Source organism: Pan troglodytes, chromosome 18 (genome assembly GCF_028858775.2).
Source record: "Pan troglodytes isolate AG18354 chromosome 18, NHGRI_mPanTro3-v2.0_pri, whole genome shotgun sequence".
NCBI lineage: Eukaryota > Metazoa > Chordata > Mammalia > Primates > Hominidae > Pan > Pan troglodytes.
In genome coordinates this window covers 6298309-6316150 of record NC_072416.2, presented here as the reverse complement: position 1 = coordinate 6316150, position 17842 = coordinate 6298309, and the positions used below count along the sequence as shown (strand labels likewise).

The window sequence follows — 17842 nt, the reverse complement described above, 5'->3', positions numbered from 1 at the left end:
GTCCCATTCTGCCCTGTGGCTGAAGGACTCAGTCACTGGGGATGGAGTGCGGGAGGAAAGGCTCTAAATGAACTCGAGAGAGAGTTGTTCCCATGCTCTGGATTACTGAAATACATTGTAATTTACCTGCTTAAAGGAAAGACTAAATATTAAGAAGGAAATAAAAATATCCCTAATCCCAGTGATAAAGTTGTTCCTAATTTTAGGCCATTATGTAATGCTGCAGTAAATATCCTGATCCCTAAAATCCCAATTTTGAAAAATTAGAGTATATATATATTCAGTATAAATCCTAAATTACAGTGTACATATATAGTATATACAGTGCTGCTCCTAATGATGGAAAATTGTTATGTACATGTAGAATGTGCATTCTTTGCCTGTATCTATAGACGTACTGTAATTTACCCATATTGGGATTTTTCTGGGTTTTCTTTCAACACAGCTAACTTTCTCATGTCATTGAGGATTATTAAAAGATGCAGTTTTTTTTAATGGCCATTTAGCATTACATAATTTTAGCCTATATTCTTGAACATGAGGTTGTTCATAATTGTTATATTTTATGTGCCACAGTGAAAATCCTGGTACATAAATCTTGGTGTGCTCACATGTTTCCTAAGGTGCAGTTCCTATAATTGGAACAACTGGCTCAAAGGTTGGAAGCGTTTTCCGGGCGTGGGTATCTGTCTCTGGGGGCATCGGTTCTCCTACTACCTCCAGGGGGTGTCTGCACTCCACCCTGCTGCCTCCTGTCCAGCCACTGCCCAGGGTTTCTGTCTTTCTGCTCAGTCTTTTTCAGTTTGGCCAATAATAGTACCTTGTTGTTTTCACTTCTTTGATTCTTAGTGGGGCTGAACATTTTTTCGTACCCTCTGGCCATTTGTATTTCATAGGGGCTGCTTGTATGTATTAAATGCATTTTTTTTTCTGTAGGAAACTCCGGGACGTTTTACAGCAGAGGCTGATCAAATACTTCATTGACCAGAGTAAAAAAGATGCTGAGAAATACGCAAAGTTTTTTGAAGATTACGGCCTGTTCATGCGGGAGGGCATTGTGACCGCCACTGAGCAGGAGGTCAAGGTATAGGAGCTGTGTTCCAGGCCTTTTTCTGGGCCACCTTGTTCCTGGGGCTGCTGAGGAAGCTGGTGGAGGTGTCCCCTGATGTGGCGACGGTGCAGCTGGGTACCCTGGCTGCTGCTGCTGCTGCTGCCACCAGGGTCAGGAAATGGAAGGCCAGGCTTCTGGGCTTCTGGCACCTTCCAGGCACGTCCTGACCCTCCCCCCAGTGCTGTGCTGTGCTCTGAAGGGCTCAGCCTCACTGCTGTCTGAAGGTGCAGCCCAGGGAGTGGCAGGAAGAGGGTGTGCACACACTGTCTCCCCTCAGAGGATTTTGGGGGCTGGGGAGCCACAGATAGGTGGGACAAGCCAAGGACTCCGATCCCATGGGTGGGGAAGTGGGTGGTCTCAATGTCTGTTGAGGGACTATTCATCATGTACTGGATATCAGTCTCCAAATACTATGCTACAGGGGCCAGTCGTTCAGTTAATCCAATAGTGGATGGCTGAAAAATGAAACATTTGTTCCATAAACATTTTTTGTCCATTTTTTATTGAGATACAATTTACATAGCATCAGATTCACAGAATTCACCTTTCAACACGTACAATTCAGTGGCATTTAGTGCATTCCCAGTGTGGTGTGGCTGCCTCCACTGTAACCCCAGAACATTTCATCCCAGGACCCCATCCCGTGCTGGTGTCCCGTCCCTTCTCCCCAGCAGCAGGAGGAGGGTGACCACGTGTGTGGGGTCCCAAGGAGGCTGTGTTCTGGTTGTTTGCCGACTTCGGCAGCTTCTGACACAGGCCTCTTCATTCTCATTTATCTCCATTTGAGTTAACAGCACACAGGTAAGAGAGACATTTCTAGGTCTTTGTAGGTGTGCACGTGTGACATGTCTTATCAATGCACACCCACCATGTATGCAGGGGTGGCCTGGGCCCTGCTGGTTGGGTGTCCAGCTCCTTGCTTTTCCCTCTTTCTGTTTTCCCCCTGCGTCCTTCCAGCTGCAGCTCCCATGAGCTCTAGAGGTAGCTGCGTTCAACTGATGGGGAGGAGGGCAAACCCCTCCCCTAAGGGCCCTTCTCCAAATCCCACTGAAACCCACTGGCCAAAGCCAGTCTCTGCCATAGCCAGCTGTGAGGAGGGCCGGGAACCGTGGACTTCACCCGTGTCCGTGTGCCCACCAGACACTGACTCTGTCACTGAGGGCAGAGGGAAGGCGCTGGGTCCAGGCCGGGCTCTGCTGTTGGGTGGGGTTCCCTCCCAGGGCGTGGTGCGCATAGCTCCCTGGAGAGCCCCTGGGCCATCTGGGGCAGGACGTGCTTCCTAAGCCCCCAGAGCTCCCAAAAGGGGCCTGATGGGCAGAGCAAGGCCTGGTCTCGGACAACCCCCGAGTCCACTACCGTCCCTCGGGTCAGGGCCAGCCTGGAGTGCCAGGAGGCCATGGGCGTCGGAGGGTTTGCGCCCAGTTAGTTGGGCAACATTGAGCCCATGGGCCTGGAATAAGTGGTGACCTGCCCCGTCCCTTCTAGGAGGACATAGCAAAGCTGCTGCGCTACGAGTCCTCGGCGCTGCCCTCCGGGCAGCTAACCAGCCTCTCAGAATATGCCAGCCGCATGCGGGCCGGCACCCGCAACATCTACTACCTGTGCGCCCCCAACCGTCACCTGGCAGAGCACTCACCCTACTATGAGGCCATGAAGAAGAAAGACACAGAGGTGCGTGAGCGGTGGGTGGGGCGAGCTCCGGGGGCTGCATCCTGGGGAGGGTCTTGACCTTCTCAGCTCTGTGCTGGGTGAACCTGCCCAAGACTCCCGGCAGGGCTGCACAGTGAGTCAGGGTCACGGGCACAGAGGCCGGACCGACTGTGACGGCTGTTTCCCACTTGGAGGTCACATGTGGTTTTTTTTGTTTGTTTTTTTTTTGAGACGGAGTCTTGCTCTCTTGCCCAGGCTAGAGTGCAGTGGTGCGATCTCGGCTCACTGCAACTTCCGCCTCCTGGGTTCAGGTCATTCTCCTGCCTCAGCCTCCTGAGTAGCTGGGACTACAGGTGCACACCACCACACCCAGCAAATTTTTGTATTTTTAGTAGAGACGGCATTTCACCATGTTGGTCTGGAACGCCTGACCTTGTCATCTGCCTGCTTTGGCCTCCCAAAGTGCTGGGATTACAGGCATGAGCCACTGCACTCAGCCACATGTGGATTTCCTTATGCGTGGAGTGCTTCTGCCTTGAAGGCAGTCAGAGCCTTCCTTAGACCCAGGGTCGCAGTAACTGTCATGCAGGCCTAGGAACCCTAACTGCCCCGGTGTTCCCCAGTGTGGCCCGCTTGGCTCCCCCAGCCCTCCTGCCGCCCACATCCTTTCTTCTGTGGTGGCTGGAGGCCCCCGGGGCCTGATGGAGCTGCTCTTGGCCACCTGCAGGTTCTCTTCTGCTTTGAGCAGTTTGATGAGCTCACCCTGCTGCACCTTCGTGAGTTTGACAAGAAGAAGCTGATCTCTGTGGAGACGGACATAGTCGTGGATCACTACAAGGAGGAGAAGTTTGAGGACAGGTCCCCAGGTCGGCATCCCCAGCTCTCTAGGCGTGGGGCCGGTTTCCACTCCCTGCACGCCTCTCCTGCCCTGCAGCGAGGGCTTCCTTTGGGTTTTCGTCAGTTGACCTGGGCTCAGCCACCCCCGAGAAGAGCCTTGTGGGAGCACCCTGGTGACTGGAGGAAGGTGCCTCCTGGTTTAGATATCAGGGGTCTGTCCAGTGCTCCTGCCACGGTGGCTTCTGGAGCTGGCCCAGCTTCTTGAGAGGCTGTGTATTTTTTTAAAGCCCTAACCAAGTTGTATGGGCCTCAGGCAACCTGAAGCATCCTTTGAGGTTTTACTTTTAGATGAAAAGCATCTTGCTAGCTTGTGTCTCCATCCTGGTGGGAGAGGAGGTGGGAGCTGGCAGCATGCTGCGTGGCCCCCATGGAAGCCGGGGAGTGGGGGTGCAGGCCTGAGCTCCCTGTCGCCTGCTCTTCCGCAGCCGCCGAGTGCCTATCAGAGAAGGAGACGGAGGAGCTCTTGGCCTGGATGAGAAATGTGCTGGGGTCGCGTGTCACCAACGTGAAGGTGAGGCTTTCCCGGGGATGGACCACCACTTGGCCGCAGTGTCCCTAACAGGCTGGCCAGCTGGTGGCTCCCAGTACCTGGCCCGTTGGGTGTCCTTCCAGCAGCAGCAGAAGCCCATGGTGTCAGGTGGAGACCCTGTGGGTCCCTGCTCGGCACGTGTTGCCCGGGAGTGCCGCTGAGGCAGGAAGGCGGTGTCTTTCTCCCAGCCCTGCTCCAGAGCAGGTGTGAACTGAGAACTGAAAAACCAGCATCCTGAGTGGGAGCTGCAGTGGCTGAGGACATGGGGGTTCCAAACAAGGGACATGCTACCCCAGCCCTCAGGAGCTCACATGCTCACTTGGGTTCTTAGTTGGGGGTTTTGGGTGGGCTTCAGAGAGCTAAGACTCCCCCCGCCAACCTGTCTAGCTCAGAGTGAGAAATGAGCGTCCCATGCATGGTCACTTGGAGGAGGGGCCTCATGCAGGGTGGGCTGGCGTGGAGCAGAGGACGATGGATTCGGGCAGCTCCTGGAGGCAGCAGCGGGGCAGCAGGGTGGTGGAGCCCCTCGGGCACAGTATCTTTGCGTGGGGCATCAGCTCAAGGCCCACAAGTTAGTGTGTAATGGGGAGGGAGCAGCGCTGGTCCAGGGGAGTCCTTGAGACCCCGCCTGCTACCTCGTGGTCTGGGTGACCTTCACCCCTGGTAAGATCCTGCCAGCCCTCTCACATTGGGAACCTCTATCACCCTCAACCCCGGGCTTTGCTCACAGGTGACCCTCCGACTGGACACCCACCCTGCCATGGTCACTGTGCTGGAGATGGGGGCTGCCCGCCACTTCCTGCGCATGCAGCAGCTGGCCAAGACCCAGGAGGAGCGCGCACAGCTCCTGCAGCCCACGCTGGAGATCAACCCCAGGTGAGGCCATGCTCCTGGCCCTTCCAGCCTGTGGGATTCCCCAGAATTCTGTGTGTGGTGTTCTTTTGTTGTGGAATGTGACACAGAAGAAAAGTGCGTGAGGCCTGTGGATATGTGGGTAACTATAAGGAGCTGTATGCAGTTTAGGCTGCACCCATGTGAAATGGAACCTGGCCAGCCCCTTACCATCCCCAGGTGTCGCCTGGGAGGTTAGCCACATCCCAGCCTGTGACCATGTCCTCGTTTTGCTTTATGGCTTTGCCACCTGTGCGTGTCCTGGACATGCTCAGTTTTGCCTGTTTTGAGCTTTGTACGTGGATCTTGGTGTTTGCTGAAGTCTCACGTTGCTCACTTGGCATGAGGGTTGCCCATGCAGAGGGGCTGCCACAAGTTCATTTTCATAGCTGAATAATGTCCGCTGCAGAAACCCACCTCGGCACAGCAGACTCCTCCGTTCTGCTCTGCTGGGCCTCCGGTGGTTCTTGGTCAGAAGTTGTGGAGAGCCAGGCTGCTCTGAGTATTCTTGTCCACGTGTCTGGGGCTTGTGTGGGTTTCTCTGTGGCCCCGGTGGTGGGAGCTGCTTCCAGGGTGCACCGAGAACCCCTAGCCCTGACAGTGGCTGAGCCGTAAGATTTCCCTCGTTTCTTCCTGCTGTTCTTTATATGCCCTTTATCTGTTGTAAATGTCTTTTCACCTGCCTTTAGGTATCTTTTGATGAGTAGGTATTCTTAATAGAACATTTACGTTTTTGTTAGATGCTTTTTTGGGATCTTAAGAAATCTTTACAGAGTCATGAATTCATTGCTCCTACGTTTCTTTCTTTTTACAGTATCACTTCTTTGCACCCATGAATGTGATCTATTTAGGTCTTTAACATCCTTTGGTACCTTACATTCTCTCTGTAGGGTTCTGGTACCATTTTTAAAGAATTATTCTTTGATGTGTCTTATTGGGTATTTTAAAATTTCATTTTCTAACTTGTATATGAAGTTTCATATGAAGTTTCTTTTTTGGGGGAAATTTTGTATGTAGCAATTTTTTAAAAAATGAAGTTACATAAACAAGTTACCAAAAATAGAAAACAGCAAAAAGGAAATCAAAATCCATAGACTTACCACCCCCCCCACAATGTAGCCTAAGTAGTATTTTAATTTTTGAGACAGGGTCTCACTCTGTCCCCCAGGTTGGAGTGCAGTGGGGCCATCTCAGCTCACTGCAACTTCTACCTCCTGGCCTCAAGCAATCCACCTGCCTTAGCCTACCGAAGTGCTGGGATTACAAGTGTGGGCCACCACCCCCAGCCAGTTTTTGTTTTGTTCTTTAGTACTGTTCTTTAGTACATGTCTAGTTTTTTTCTTTTGTCATTTTACAACCATAACTTTTAAAATTATACTGGAGGCGAGGGAGATGCATTTTCCTAGCCATGGCACTCCTGGGGAAAGGCTGACTTGGCTTATGGCTGTCAGTGCGCAGCAGCGCCAGTATGCAGAATGCCTGTGCCTCTGCTGGAGCAGCTCAGTGAGGCGGACACCGGGTCACTTTAACTAGTTTTGGTGCCAAACTAGTTTTCTAAGATAGATAGATAGCTGCAGAAGTGCTCGTTTCTGTCTATTGCCAAAGGACACTTCACTTCACATTTGGAGACAGGGTCTTGCTCTGTCACCTAGGGTGGAGTGTACCAGTGGCGCCATCAGAGCTCACTGCAGCCTTGGCCTCCCAAAGTGCTGGGATTACAGGCGAGAGCCACTGTGCCCAGCCAGCTTCACTTTTATTTGTTTTAAAATTTGGTGTTCTGTCCACATAGTTCAGAATTCAAAACTGCTTACAGGGGACAATTTCCTCCTACCTGTGTCCCCAGTGCAGCCAGCATTAGGGCTTTTGTATTTCTGCAGAGATTATGTGCACTTGTGGGCTTCCAAGGGGGAACTTGCTGTGCAGTGGGTCTTTGCCTTGCTTTCCCTTAGGGTAACTAGGTGACCTCCACATTAGCATATTAAGAATGTCTTTTTTTTCCAGCTACATAGACTAGAAATGTGAGGATGTGCATTTGAAGTGTTTCCTCTGTTAGGTTGGGTGTGGTGCCTCACACCTGTAATCCCAACATTTTGGGAGGCCTAGGAGGGTGGATCACTTGAGGTCAGGAGTTCGAGACCTCATCTCTACTAAAAATACAAAAACTAGCTGGGGGTGGTGGTGGGTGCCTGTAATCCCAGTTACTTGGGAGGCTGAGGCAAGAGAATCTCTTGAAACCGGGAGGCTGCAGTGAGCCAAGATCATGCCATTTCACTCTAGCCTGGGTGAAGGAGTGAGAGTCTATCTATCTATCTATCTATCTATCTAAAAAAAAAAAGTGTTTAAAGGGATGCAGTTAGGAAATGGAATGGCTGAGTGTCAGCATATCATCCACATGTGGTTTTCCCGACTCCAGCTGTCCTCTGGAGAGGTTGTACAAATTTACAGTTCCCCAGAGCCCTCGGTTTTATCAGACTTCTAAGTGAAAAATTATAATATTCATGTTAAGGTTAAATACTACATGATGCTTTTTCCTATGCAGAAAAATATTGTTCTGATGTCAAATATGTCGATCATTCTTTACTTTTTGGTTTGTGGTTTTGCTTGGAAAGGCTTTCCCCTTCTGAGATTATGAAACATTTCTTCCCTAGAATTGTGCTTGTCATCTTTGATCCCTCTGGAATTTACTCTGGTCTAAATGGTTTTCTGCATGGCTCCCAGTCATCCCAGTGCTGCTGGATGGAGTGATCTGTCACCTCCCTCTTCTGTGAAATACTGTCCTCATCAGACACTCAGTGTCCACCCTCATTACATGGAGTTGTTTGCCTTCCCCCTTTCCAGACCTAAACTGTTTTATTTACTAGAGCCCTATAATATGTTTCAACATGTGGGTCTTCCTCCCTTCTCTTTTATTATTTATCTAGGAACCAAGGCATGTCTTCACGTACTAAGCTCCTTTTGTCCCTTTAGTGTATATTAATCTTGGAGTCTGGCTACCTTACAGCATTTTCTAATACTGACACTCCTGATTCTCTTGGGTTTTCTGGGTATATAATGATATTATCTATAAATGATCATTAACATACCTTTAAAAAACTACAGACAGTCTTACTGTGCTTCTTTAAATATCCTGATAATCCCAAAACATGAAGGGAGGGTCACAGCACGTGGTACTGAGCTGCTTTTTCTGGTGGGTTCTGTGTTGCAGGCATGCGCTCATCAAGAAGCTGAATCAGCTGCGGGCAAGCGAGCCTGGCCTGGCTCAGCTGCTGGTGGATCAGGTGAGTGCAGCAGCTTAGGATGACTGCAGGGACCCAGGCTACCAGCCCTGCGAGCCTGCCTTCAGGGTGGAACAGTGGTTTCCTCTAAAATCCTGTCTTTTTGTTTGTTTGTTTGTTTTTTGAGATGGAGTGTTGCTCTGTTGCCAGGCTGGAGTGCAGTGGCGTGATCTTGGCTCACTACAACCTCTGCCTCCCGGGTTCAAGCAATTCCCCTGCCTCAGCCTCTTGAGTAGCTGGGACTACAGGCATGCGCCTGGCTAATTTTGTATTTTAGTAGAGGTGGGGTTTTCACCATCTTGGCCAGGATGGTCTCAATCTCCTGACCTCGTGAGCCACCGTGCCCAGCCAAATTCTGTTTTAAAAACGGAAAAATGGCCAGGCGTGGTGGCTCACGCCTGTAATCCCAGCACTTTGGGAGGTGGGGGGATCACCTGAGGTTGCAGTGAGCCGAGATCGTGCCTCTGCACTCCAGCCTCGGCAACAGTGAGACTCTGTCTCAAAAAAAATTGAAAAGGTGCCCCATGCCCCTCATAATGGGTTTCTCCTCTTGCCTTTCAGATATATGAGAATGCCATGATTGCTGCTGGGCTTGTTGACGACCCTAGGGCCATGGTGGGCCGCTTGAATGAGCTGCTTGTCAAGGCCCTGGAGCGACACTAACAGCCAGGGGGCCAGAAGGACTGACACCACAGATGACAGCCCCACCTCCTTGAGCTTTATTTACCTAAATTTAAAGGTATTTCTTAACCTGAGTGTGTGTTGGGCTTTTTTTCTGGGTCCTGTGGCAGGATGGGTCCTCTCTTCCTGCAGTTCAACTGGTGTGGGGAGGGGCTGCTCACTTCAGCATCACCTCCACTGGATAGTGGTCACTGATGGCTTGGGCCTGCAGGCAAGTGGGCACAGGGTCTGGGCTGAGCCTACCTGAGCTCCTGTGTCCCATCCTCATGTGGCTGTGCAAGGGAGGACACCTACCAGTTGGTCACTCAGGCCATAGGCAGCCTGGAAGTTAAAGGGAAGAGCCGAGTCGGGAACAACAGCGCCTTGGAGCAGCATCCCTGCAACCACGATCCTGATGGGTGTTGGGAAGAGAAAGTAGGTTCCCCTTTCACACATGGGCCTGGCTCAGCGCCCGCAGGAACTAAACTAAGAGCCCTGGGACCTGCCAGTGCAGGTCTGTGGGTGCCCAAAACTGCACACCCTGGCCTGTGCCCCTCAATGTGGAAACCACATGACAGCCTAGGTGTCTGCCTCTCCTCTTATCCCCAGATGTGCTTTTCCAAAAAAACCTAAAAATCGTGGCTCTTGTTATTCTGTTCCCTGAGTGGATCAACTGAAGCTCAGTTGGGTGAGTGTTCAAAGGCTTCAAGGCTTCTGAAGCCGGACCTATGAGTCACGGCTGCCCTTGGAGGTGCCCTCAGTCTGCCCTAAGCGCGAGGCCCTGCTCACCTGTCATAGGCACAGTGCGTGGGTGTAGCTGTGGTGTCAGCGCTGTCGGGGATCAGCCACTGGAAGGCGGGGCTTGTCCGCAGGCGGATAGATGACCACTGGGAGGGTCTCACATAGCTGCAGCCCGCATTGAAGTCGCCCATCAACATGACGTCCTACCAGGAAACGCTGCCTGTGGCCCTGGGACACGTGGAGGCCGCTGGTGCCCACTGCCCCTGGGAGGGCCTCACCTCCAAGCCCCATTTCTCTTGGACATCCAGGTAGACGTCATAGAGAGCGTCGATCTCGGCTACTGCGTCTCCCGGGGCCGCATGCAGGGGAACAATGGCAAACTCCCTGACCTCTGTGGAGACAGCCACATCCTCGTGTGAGGCACACTCCCTGGGGGCAGGTTCAGTCACCATGTCAGCTGGAACTATGTGTCATGACAGTCCCCCTGGGGGGTGGATATTTTCCAAATGACTTGAATGGAAAACCCAAGCCCCAGGGACTGGGAGGGCAGTGTGTGACAGAGGCATTCCAGGTTCCCTAGGAGGGGGTGGAGGCCATAAGCGCCAAGCCGAGCCCCACCCTGGCCCAGGCAGCACCCACCTGTGAACCGGGAGAAGAACCTGACAATGGCTGGCTCTCGGTTGAAGGTGTCGTTCCCGCAGGGCTCGCAGCCATCATCGTAGTAGTAGCTGTCCACCGCAGACACCTGGTCAGGCCTGCGGGAAGGCCGGGCAGGAGGAGGTGACCCCAGGCTGGAAGCTGCCCCACTCCTGCTTCCCAGGAGGCAGGCGTCGCGTCCCAGGCGACAGGAGGGCGGGGGAGCCAGGCACCTGCTCAACCCATTGGTCCGGGACCTTGGGGTGTTCTGATTCCACCCTGGACCCTGCTCTGCAGCCTCAGGTTCTTGCCATAGGACAAACTACTTCCCTGCTCTGTTGGGGCCCTCCCAGGTGAGGGAGGGGCTTCCTGGCTTTCTGGACCACCCACCTGTACACGAACAGGTAGCGCTCCTTATAGCTGTTCCGTCCCAGTGGCTCACTGACCACGTAGTGATAGGTGTCTGGTGCATCCCTGGAATGAAGAAACAAAAGGTCCCAGTGGCGGGGGCCATAGGGGACCCCTCTGGCTGCCGATAGCGAGGCTGTGCCCAGGTCCCCACCCTTGGGGCCCAAGTGAAGTGAGGCTGTGCCGTGGACGAGATGTCACCTTCCTATGACCCTGCCACTGTCACCCACTGATTGAGGTTGTCCAGCAGCTTCCCCACGGCAGTCAGGTGGCTGTCTCTGACCTCCTGGACCAGGGCGATGTCATAGCGGCTCAGGATCTGAGGGCAGGGCCACAGTGGTGCTGAGCAGGGCTGGTGCCACCCAGGGACCCTACAGCGCCACAAAGGAAGCCACAGCTGATGCTCGTGGCATTGCTCGGTTTAACCGCAGCCTCATGTTTCTGCCTGGGCTCCTGCTGCCAGCCAGGGACAGCACAGCAGGGATGAGGACCTTGGCCCACAGCCAAGAGCCTGTTCCACCGTGCTGGGAGCAGTGGTGCTCAGTACCCCACACCCGACACTCTGTGGCTCCATAGGGCTGGCCCTGCCCACCAGCCCTAGACTCCAGAGCTCCTCTGCTTTTGGGGAGAGGCCGCCCTGGCCTCACCTGCACAATGTAGCTGACGAGGGTGGCATTGGACATTTTGGTCTCCCCAAATGTCTGGATGTTGAAGGCTGCGATCTTCAGGGACACGGCCCCCTGCAGTAGGGCCGCCAGTGCCAGCAGCGCCCCCAGCAGCTTCATGCTCCTCATCCTGGGAGAGCGCAGGGCACAGAGACAGAAGTGAGACGTCATCCCTGCCACAGCACTCCAGCCTTCTGGAGCCCAGCTGGCAGGGGCTGGTGGAGCTCAAGGTCAGGGGGACGCAGGCGGGGGAAACCCTTTCCTACAACGTCCAGAAAGCCAAACAGCTGGCACCACGTAAAGGACCCCAAGTCACTCCTCCATCCACCAGAAAACCCGCCCGGGAGGGACGCTGGAGCCTCCACCTCACTCGCTGCTGGAGGATGAGACTCTAAGCCTCCCTCCCTGCTCCAAACCGGCCAGTCACCCAGAGGCACTCCACCTGGTGCTCACCTGAGATGATGGTGATGTCCTCAGAGATGATGAGAATGCTGTCAAGAATCTGGAATATCCTTTGATGACAATTTTCTCCTTTTGCTGCTTAAAGAAAAAAAGTAGTCTATGAAGAAAGGTCTCTGAAGAAGCACTTCAAGGCCCTGGCAGTGTTGCTGGGCTCCGGATCCTGCACAGGCAGTGAGTGTCTGGGAGTTTTAAAAGTTCAGGCAGCTGTGACCTTCCCTGGGGCAAATGTGAGCCGTCACCTGAGAGTGCAGAAAACAATGGCTCTGTGTGGCTTTCCGCATAGGTGGGTTGCTGGCATGTGTTTCTTTCTGTAAGCACAGGTTTCTTGCTGCTGTAAAAACTGCACCTGATAATCACGTTTGCACTTAGTTTTAAAATGTCTGATAACAAGGCCAAAGGTTCCTATCCTGTGTCCCTTGCACGTGTGGTGGCCCCCATTTTCCAGGATAGGGCAGGGATGGGCCAGGTATGTGCGGGAGGGTGGGGCTGGGCTCCAGTCTCCCTGTCTCTTGTCTGGGGGCCCCAAGGTCACTTTGGAGTAAGAGGCCAAAGCCACATCCAAAGTTGCAAATGGAGCCCCCTGGTGGCTGGACAGCCATGACTGCTCTGTGGCCCAGGACACGCCTGCCTTCCTGATTCATCGCCATCAGGTGCAGGCAACTCTGCAGGAGGCTGGGGAGCTCGGAACAAGCAGTGGTGGGGGCCTGCAGCACCAGCGCCGTGGGGCCAGGACAGGTGGGGCCTGCAAAGCCCACCCCAATTGCCAGCCAAGCAGTGGGGAGCCTTCTTGAGGTAGACAATAGGCTGTGTGTTTAGGCTCAGGGGATCCCGAGTGACCAGGTCACAAGAGCAGGGCAGCAGCTAAAGGCCAGGCCTCAGGTCCAGTAATTTCTTGGTTCTTTTGTTTTGGGTTTTTATTGTTTTTGAGACAGGGTCTCACCCTGTGTTGCCAAGGCTGGAGTGCAGTGGCACAATCATGGCTCATTATAGCCTCGACCGCCAGGGCTCAGATAATCCTCCCTCCTCAGCCTCCTGAGTAGCTAAGACTATGGGTACGGCACCATGCCTGGCTAATTTTTAAATTTTTTTGGTAGAGATGGGGTCTTGCTCTTTTGTCCAGACTGGTCTTGAACTCCTGGCTTCAGGCAATCCTCCCGCTAGCCAGGACCACAGGTGCATGCTACCATGCTCAACATTTTTTTTTTTTTTTTGAGGCGGAATCTTGCTCTGTTGGCCAGCCTGGAGTGCAGTAATACTATCTCGGCTCACTGCAACCTCTGCTTCCTGGGTTCAAGCGATTCTCCTGCCTCAGCCTCCTGAGCAGCTGGGATTACAGGCACGCACCACCACACCCGGCTAATTTTTGTATTTTTAGTAGAGACAGGGTTTCACCATGTTGGTCACACTGGTCTCAAACTCGTGACCTCGTGATCCGCCTGCCTCGGCCTCCCAAAGTGCTGGGATTACAGGCGTGAGCCATCGCACCCAGCCTATTTTTTAAGTTTCTCATAGACACAAGGTCTCCAAGTCCTGAGCCCAAGCAATCTTCCCGCAAATGCTGGGATTACAAGTGTGAGCCACCGCACCCAGCCACTCATTTCTTGGAATCTTTGACTTTCCATTTGTATTCATTTCCTGAGACTGGTGTAACTACCACAAGTTTGGTTGCTTAAAATAACAGAAATGGATCCTCTCACAATTCTGGAGACTGGACGTCTGAAGTCAGGGAGTCATTATGACCTTGCTCCTCCTGGAGGCTCCGGGGCGGGGGATGCTCCTTGCCCTCCAGTTTCTGCAGGCTGCCAGCAATCCTTGGCCTACCTTAGTTGTGGCTGCATCACCCCAGTCTCTGCCTCTTCTTCTTAAGATCTGTGCACCGCATTTGGGGTCCTCCCGGAGAGCAGGGAGGATGTCCTTATCTCAGCAGCCTTTCCTCACATCTGCAAGTCCTTTTTTGCTACAAAAATCAACATTCAGAGGTTCCAGGGCTAGGGCACAGCAATCTTTTGAGCCACCCCTGGGTCTTGCCCACTTGGAAGGGGCTGTGCTGGCCCTCCAAGGACAGCCCTGCACGTAGCATCTGTGGTCCCCCTGGGGGAGGAGGGCCTGGAAGGCTTGGCAGAAGTCCAGGCGGGATTCAGGCATGAGAACTGCAGGAAATGAATACAAATGGGGTCTGCAGGAGGCCTCAACGGCAAGAGTCAGCAGGGGCCAAGGTCGAAAGTCAGGAAAGTGCTAGGTCTGGCCAGCTGGCCATGAAGCAGAAGGCAGGCCCAGTGGGGACTAGAACCAGGAAGGTAAACCACCCTCCACAACACTGGCACCCCATTCCATAAAGACACGCCAACAGACGCCTCTGGCTGGCAGCACTGGTGCACTCATCTGTCCCTCCTATTGAGACGGCGTCTACCAGATGGAAACACCACCACTCCTCAGGCTGCCAGAGGCCCCATTGCAGGCTTTTCCAAAGGTTTCAGCAATGGTTCTTCCCTGTTTTTAATCTCTAAGTCTAGGACAGCCTCCAGCACGTCAAAACCCAGCCCCCAAGCAAGGCCACCGGAGTATTCGGTGTAGGGACTAGTCCTCTGCCTTTGGTGTTTGCCTTTCCTGGACACACATCTGACAGCGACCCATCACGGGGAAGGGAGTAAAGCTAGAGGGCGGCCACTGTCCTCCACCAAGAAACTGCCTGGTGCAGCTTCCGGCGGGGCACAGGGACACCAATTATAGCTCACAGAGCAAGTGCCCAACCCCCTACGTGTGCTCAGCACGTGGGACAAGGGTTCCCCTCTGGTCTGTCATCCCCTCCTGGCTCTTGACCAAATGCTGCCCCATCTGCTTTCAGGAACTCCCAGGCATAGTGCCCCTGCTTCCTCTACCTGCCAGAAGGAAGGCTGGAACTTGGGCCTCGCTTGTACAAATGGCGAGTGCTGCCTGCTGTGTGGCTGCCCTCAGGACGGGCTTTGGTGAGGGCAGCACAGCCCTGGAGGAGCCTGGTCTGACATGGGGCCTGTCTGGGATCACTGTTGGGCCTTCAACCGTCTGGAGCCTCTATGTCTTCCTCTGATAGATTCCCAGAACAATCATTTCACCTTCTAAGAAGCCATCCTGCCCCTGCGGCCTGTGGCTTGTGGAGTCTCCAGCACTCTCACTTCTCCCTCGTGGATCTCTTTTCTGTCTGTGTCAGTCAGTGCTGCCATGTAACAGCCACCTGAAAACTCAGTGTATACACATGCATTTCTCTCACACTGCCAGGTCTGCTGGGGTGGCTCTGCTGCCTGGGCCTCGTCCTGGGGCTGGGCTGGAGAGACTGCAGCTCCCTGGGCACCCTCTTCCCACAGTGTGGAAGGTGGAGGCTCCCAGGGCACAAGCAGAACACGTGCCGCCCTAAGGCCAAGGCGGAGCTGGCTGCTGTCGCTTCTGCCCACATTCCATGGGTGCTGTCGAGCTGTAGGTCCAAGCCCCACATCAGGGGAGTGAGTGGGGTACAATCCTCCCATGCTGGGCCCCACTCTGGAGATAGGCCTGGGGAATGCCCAAGAAGGAAGCCCAGCCCTTCTGGGATTTTCACATCCACAGAGAATGGGTGCTGGCAGCCAACGGCAACGACGAGAAAAGCTGACTGCCTTCTCAGATCAGGATGAGGTGTTTTTACACCAACCCCGAGGATCTGCAGCCTTCTCAGGTTAAATTAAAGTGTCACAGACACAGGAAGGGAAAAGAGCACATAACAACAGTTATATTGACATCTAAGCCAGGTCACATGCTCTGATTTGGCTGAAATTACAGGATAAAGGAAAAATCCTATAGGCACCATGGCTGGAAACAAATGGCCTCAAAGGAACACTGGTGGCCGTGGCTTTGTGCAACCACAGCCCGTGTTGTGTGACCCAGCGACGTGCAGGCCAGGGAGGGTACCCTTCTACTGATCAAGAGGGAAAGCGGGAAGGACGCACAGCTGTGCTTTCCAACCTGCACGGAGGCACCCCCATGAACTCACAGAGCACCATCGGATCCTCCTGAATTTTGAAGGAAGCAGTGATACTCTGCTCTGCTCAAGGCCATTCATGGTCTCAGCATTAACATTACCTTGCTTTATAGGGTATCTTCCCTCTCTCTGCCAGGCTGGGTTGTGGCAGTCACTGAACAAGCAATTACTGTGAAGGTCAATGTGGAAAAATGAGGCAATGAGGGTGGCGGTGTTCTATCAGATTCCAAGTTGAAGAGGTGCTCCACAGGCACACACATCCCATGACTAAACAAATAACATGAACATTTGTCTTTATGTATTACCTTTCTAGACATCCACTATAAGTTGCCAGGACACAAATGCTTATTATTGGGGTTTACTTATTTAATAAATGGAACTGTGGGGGATTTCTTTTTCTTTTCTTTTTTTTTTTTTTTTTGAATGACCATATAATCTGGACTTACTAACTTTAGGTAACAGTAAGTTAAAAGATAGAATAAGGTTTCATATTACAGGAATTCAAAAACTGACCATATAATAAATGATGAAGAAAACTAACAATAGACAGGACAATGTTCAAATAGCTCAATGGGGCCAAAAGATCAGCGTATATCCTGCATCATCTTTCATACAATGTCTCAGCTTTTTTTCCCTCAAACATAAAGGCAGATTAATACAAATTAGCCTTATTTAGAATATTCATTTACGTTTCCTTCTGAAATTGATACTTGAGTGGAAGATGTATTAATAACTCGTGGTTTCTACTGAAATTTAAGAATCCACCAGATGATGCTCAGATTTAGACGATGCTAGAGTAAGACACTACTGGGTGATGATTTCAAAGTCTGAGCCGCAGGTAAAATCTAAAAGGACATACGTAATAACAAATGTTTTCTAATTTAAAAGACATATAGTAAATATCCATGAATTAACTCACACAACCTACTTACAAACAAAACTAGAATAAACACAACTTGTAGGAACCAACTCCGGTTGATTTCGCCACTTAGCGGGAGCAAGTTCTCAGGCGGGTCATTTTATTTAAGGATGACTTGAAATTTTACAAGACCACCTTAGCTCCCACATACGAAAACTCTTTAAGAATTTTTTTTTTTATCAACTAGAAGTTGGGGAAAACACACTGAGAAATAAAATGATACAGCTCCTCACACATTTGAAGGCCCATATCATGCCTAAATTTCTACCGATTTAACTTAAGAAGCTCCTCGCCCTGAGAGATTCCTTTATCCCACAACACTTGACTCAGATGGGGCAGAGGGTCCCAGGACACTACCCAGGCCACAAGATAAAAAACACAACCTGTCTCCTCCGGCACCACTGTTAGGGATTTCTTTTGGCTTACTATTAAAATAATTATTGAACCTTAATCAAGAGTGCTCTCAACTGAGAAAGTGTGAAGCTTCTGATCTGACATAATGCATATGCCTGAGTTAGATTTCCTACTTTACTGAATATAACTTCTTTTCTATCCTTCATCATTCACCACTGCTTCAACGTTCTGTCACAAAGAAATTCTCAGTTCTACAAATTGCTACTGAAAAGAATAATTGCAACAGATTAAACATATCACTGTGTTTCAATACATAAGTTCATGTTGGCATAAAATAATTATCAGCCACCTTAGGGGGATGCTAGGAACTCAACTTGTTCTTCTGCAAAAAGGCAAATAAAGTCAAAGGATCAAGGCGGTATTCTGCCTTTCCTATGCAAAAAGGACTGCCCAGTAACCCATAGCTCGAGAAGGCTCTCTTTAGATAGGTGGACTCCAGCTAATACACGAGGAAGGAATGCTAGACCTGAAAGTCACCATTTTGCCATCCCTAATCTCAGCCCTGATGTAGTGGCTGCTAACATCACAAAAGACAGCCTCTGTCCCTTCTAATCCAAGACCACACACAGCAGCACTTAGGAGAGTTCTTGCCAAAA

The 17842-nt window shown here is 51.9% G+C and overlaps 2 protein-coding genes across 21 annotated transcripts in view; one reads left to right on the top strand and one right to left on the bottom strand.

The window, feature by feature from the left end:
• The window catches only part of TRAP1 (TNF receptor associated protein 1), a 59786-nt gene extending 50678 nt beyond the window's left edge, over positions 1–9108 (top strand). For both annotated transcript variants that reach the window (XM_009430129.4, NM_001280500.1), the window contains 7 exon segments: positions 937–1084; positions 2597–2782; positions 3489–3627; positions 4084–4169; positions 4918–5063; positions 8284–8356; positions 8915–9108. In XM_009430129.4, the coding sequence (XP_009428404.1) occupies positions 937–1084; positions 2597–2782; positions 3489–3627; positions 4084–4169; positions 4918–5063; positions 8284–8356; positions 8915–9016 (880 nt within the window). In that variant the 3' untranslated portion in view covers positions 9017–9108.
• DNASE1 (deoxyribonuclease 1) overlaps positions 1593–17842 on the bottom strand; it is a 53729-nt gene continuing 37479 nt past the window's right edge. For 6 of the 19 annotated variants that reach the window (XM_009430203.5, XM_063796544.1, XM_063796543.1 and 3 more), the window contains 9 exons: positions 11917–12000; positions 11446–11593; positions 11029–11117; positions 10781–10864; positions 10394–10509; positions 10033–10145; positions 9803–9957; positions 9329–9425; positions 1593–4405 (listed from right to left, as the gene is read on the bottom strand). In XM_009430203.5, the coding sequence (XP_009428478.1) occupies positions 4292–4405; positions 9329–9425; positions 9803–9957; positions 10033–10145; positions 10394–10509; positions 10781–10864; positions 11029–11117; positions 11446–11592 (915 nt within the window). In that variant the 5' untranslated portion in view covers position 11593; positions 11917–12000 and the 3' untranslated portion in view covers positions 1593–4291. The other 13 variants (XM_054668800.2, XM_510773.8, XM_054668799.2 and 10 more) reach the window with 8 other exon arrangements.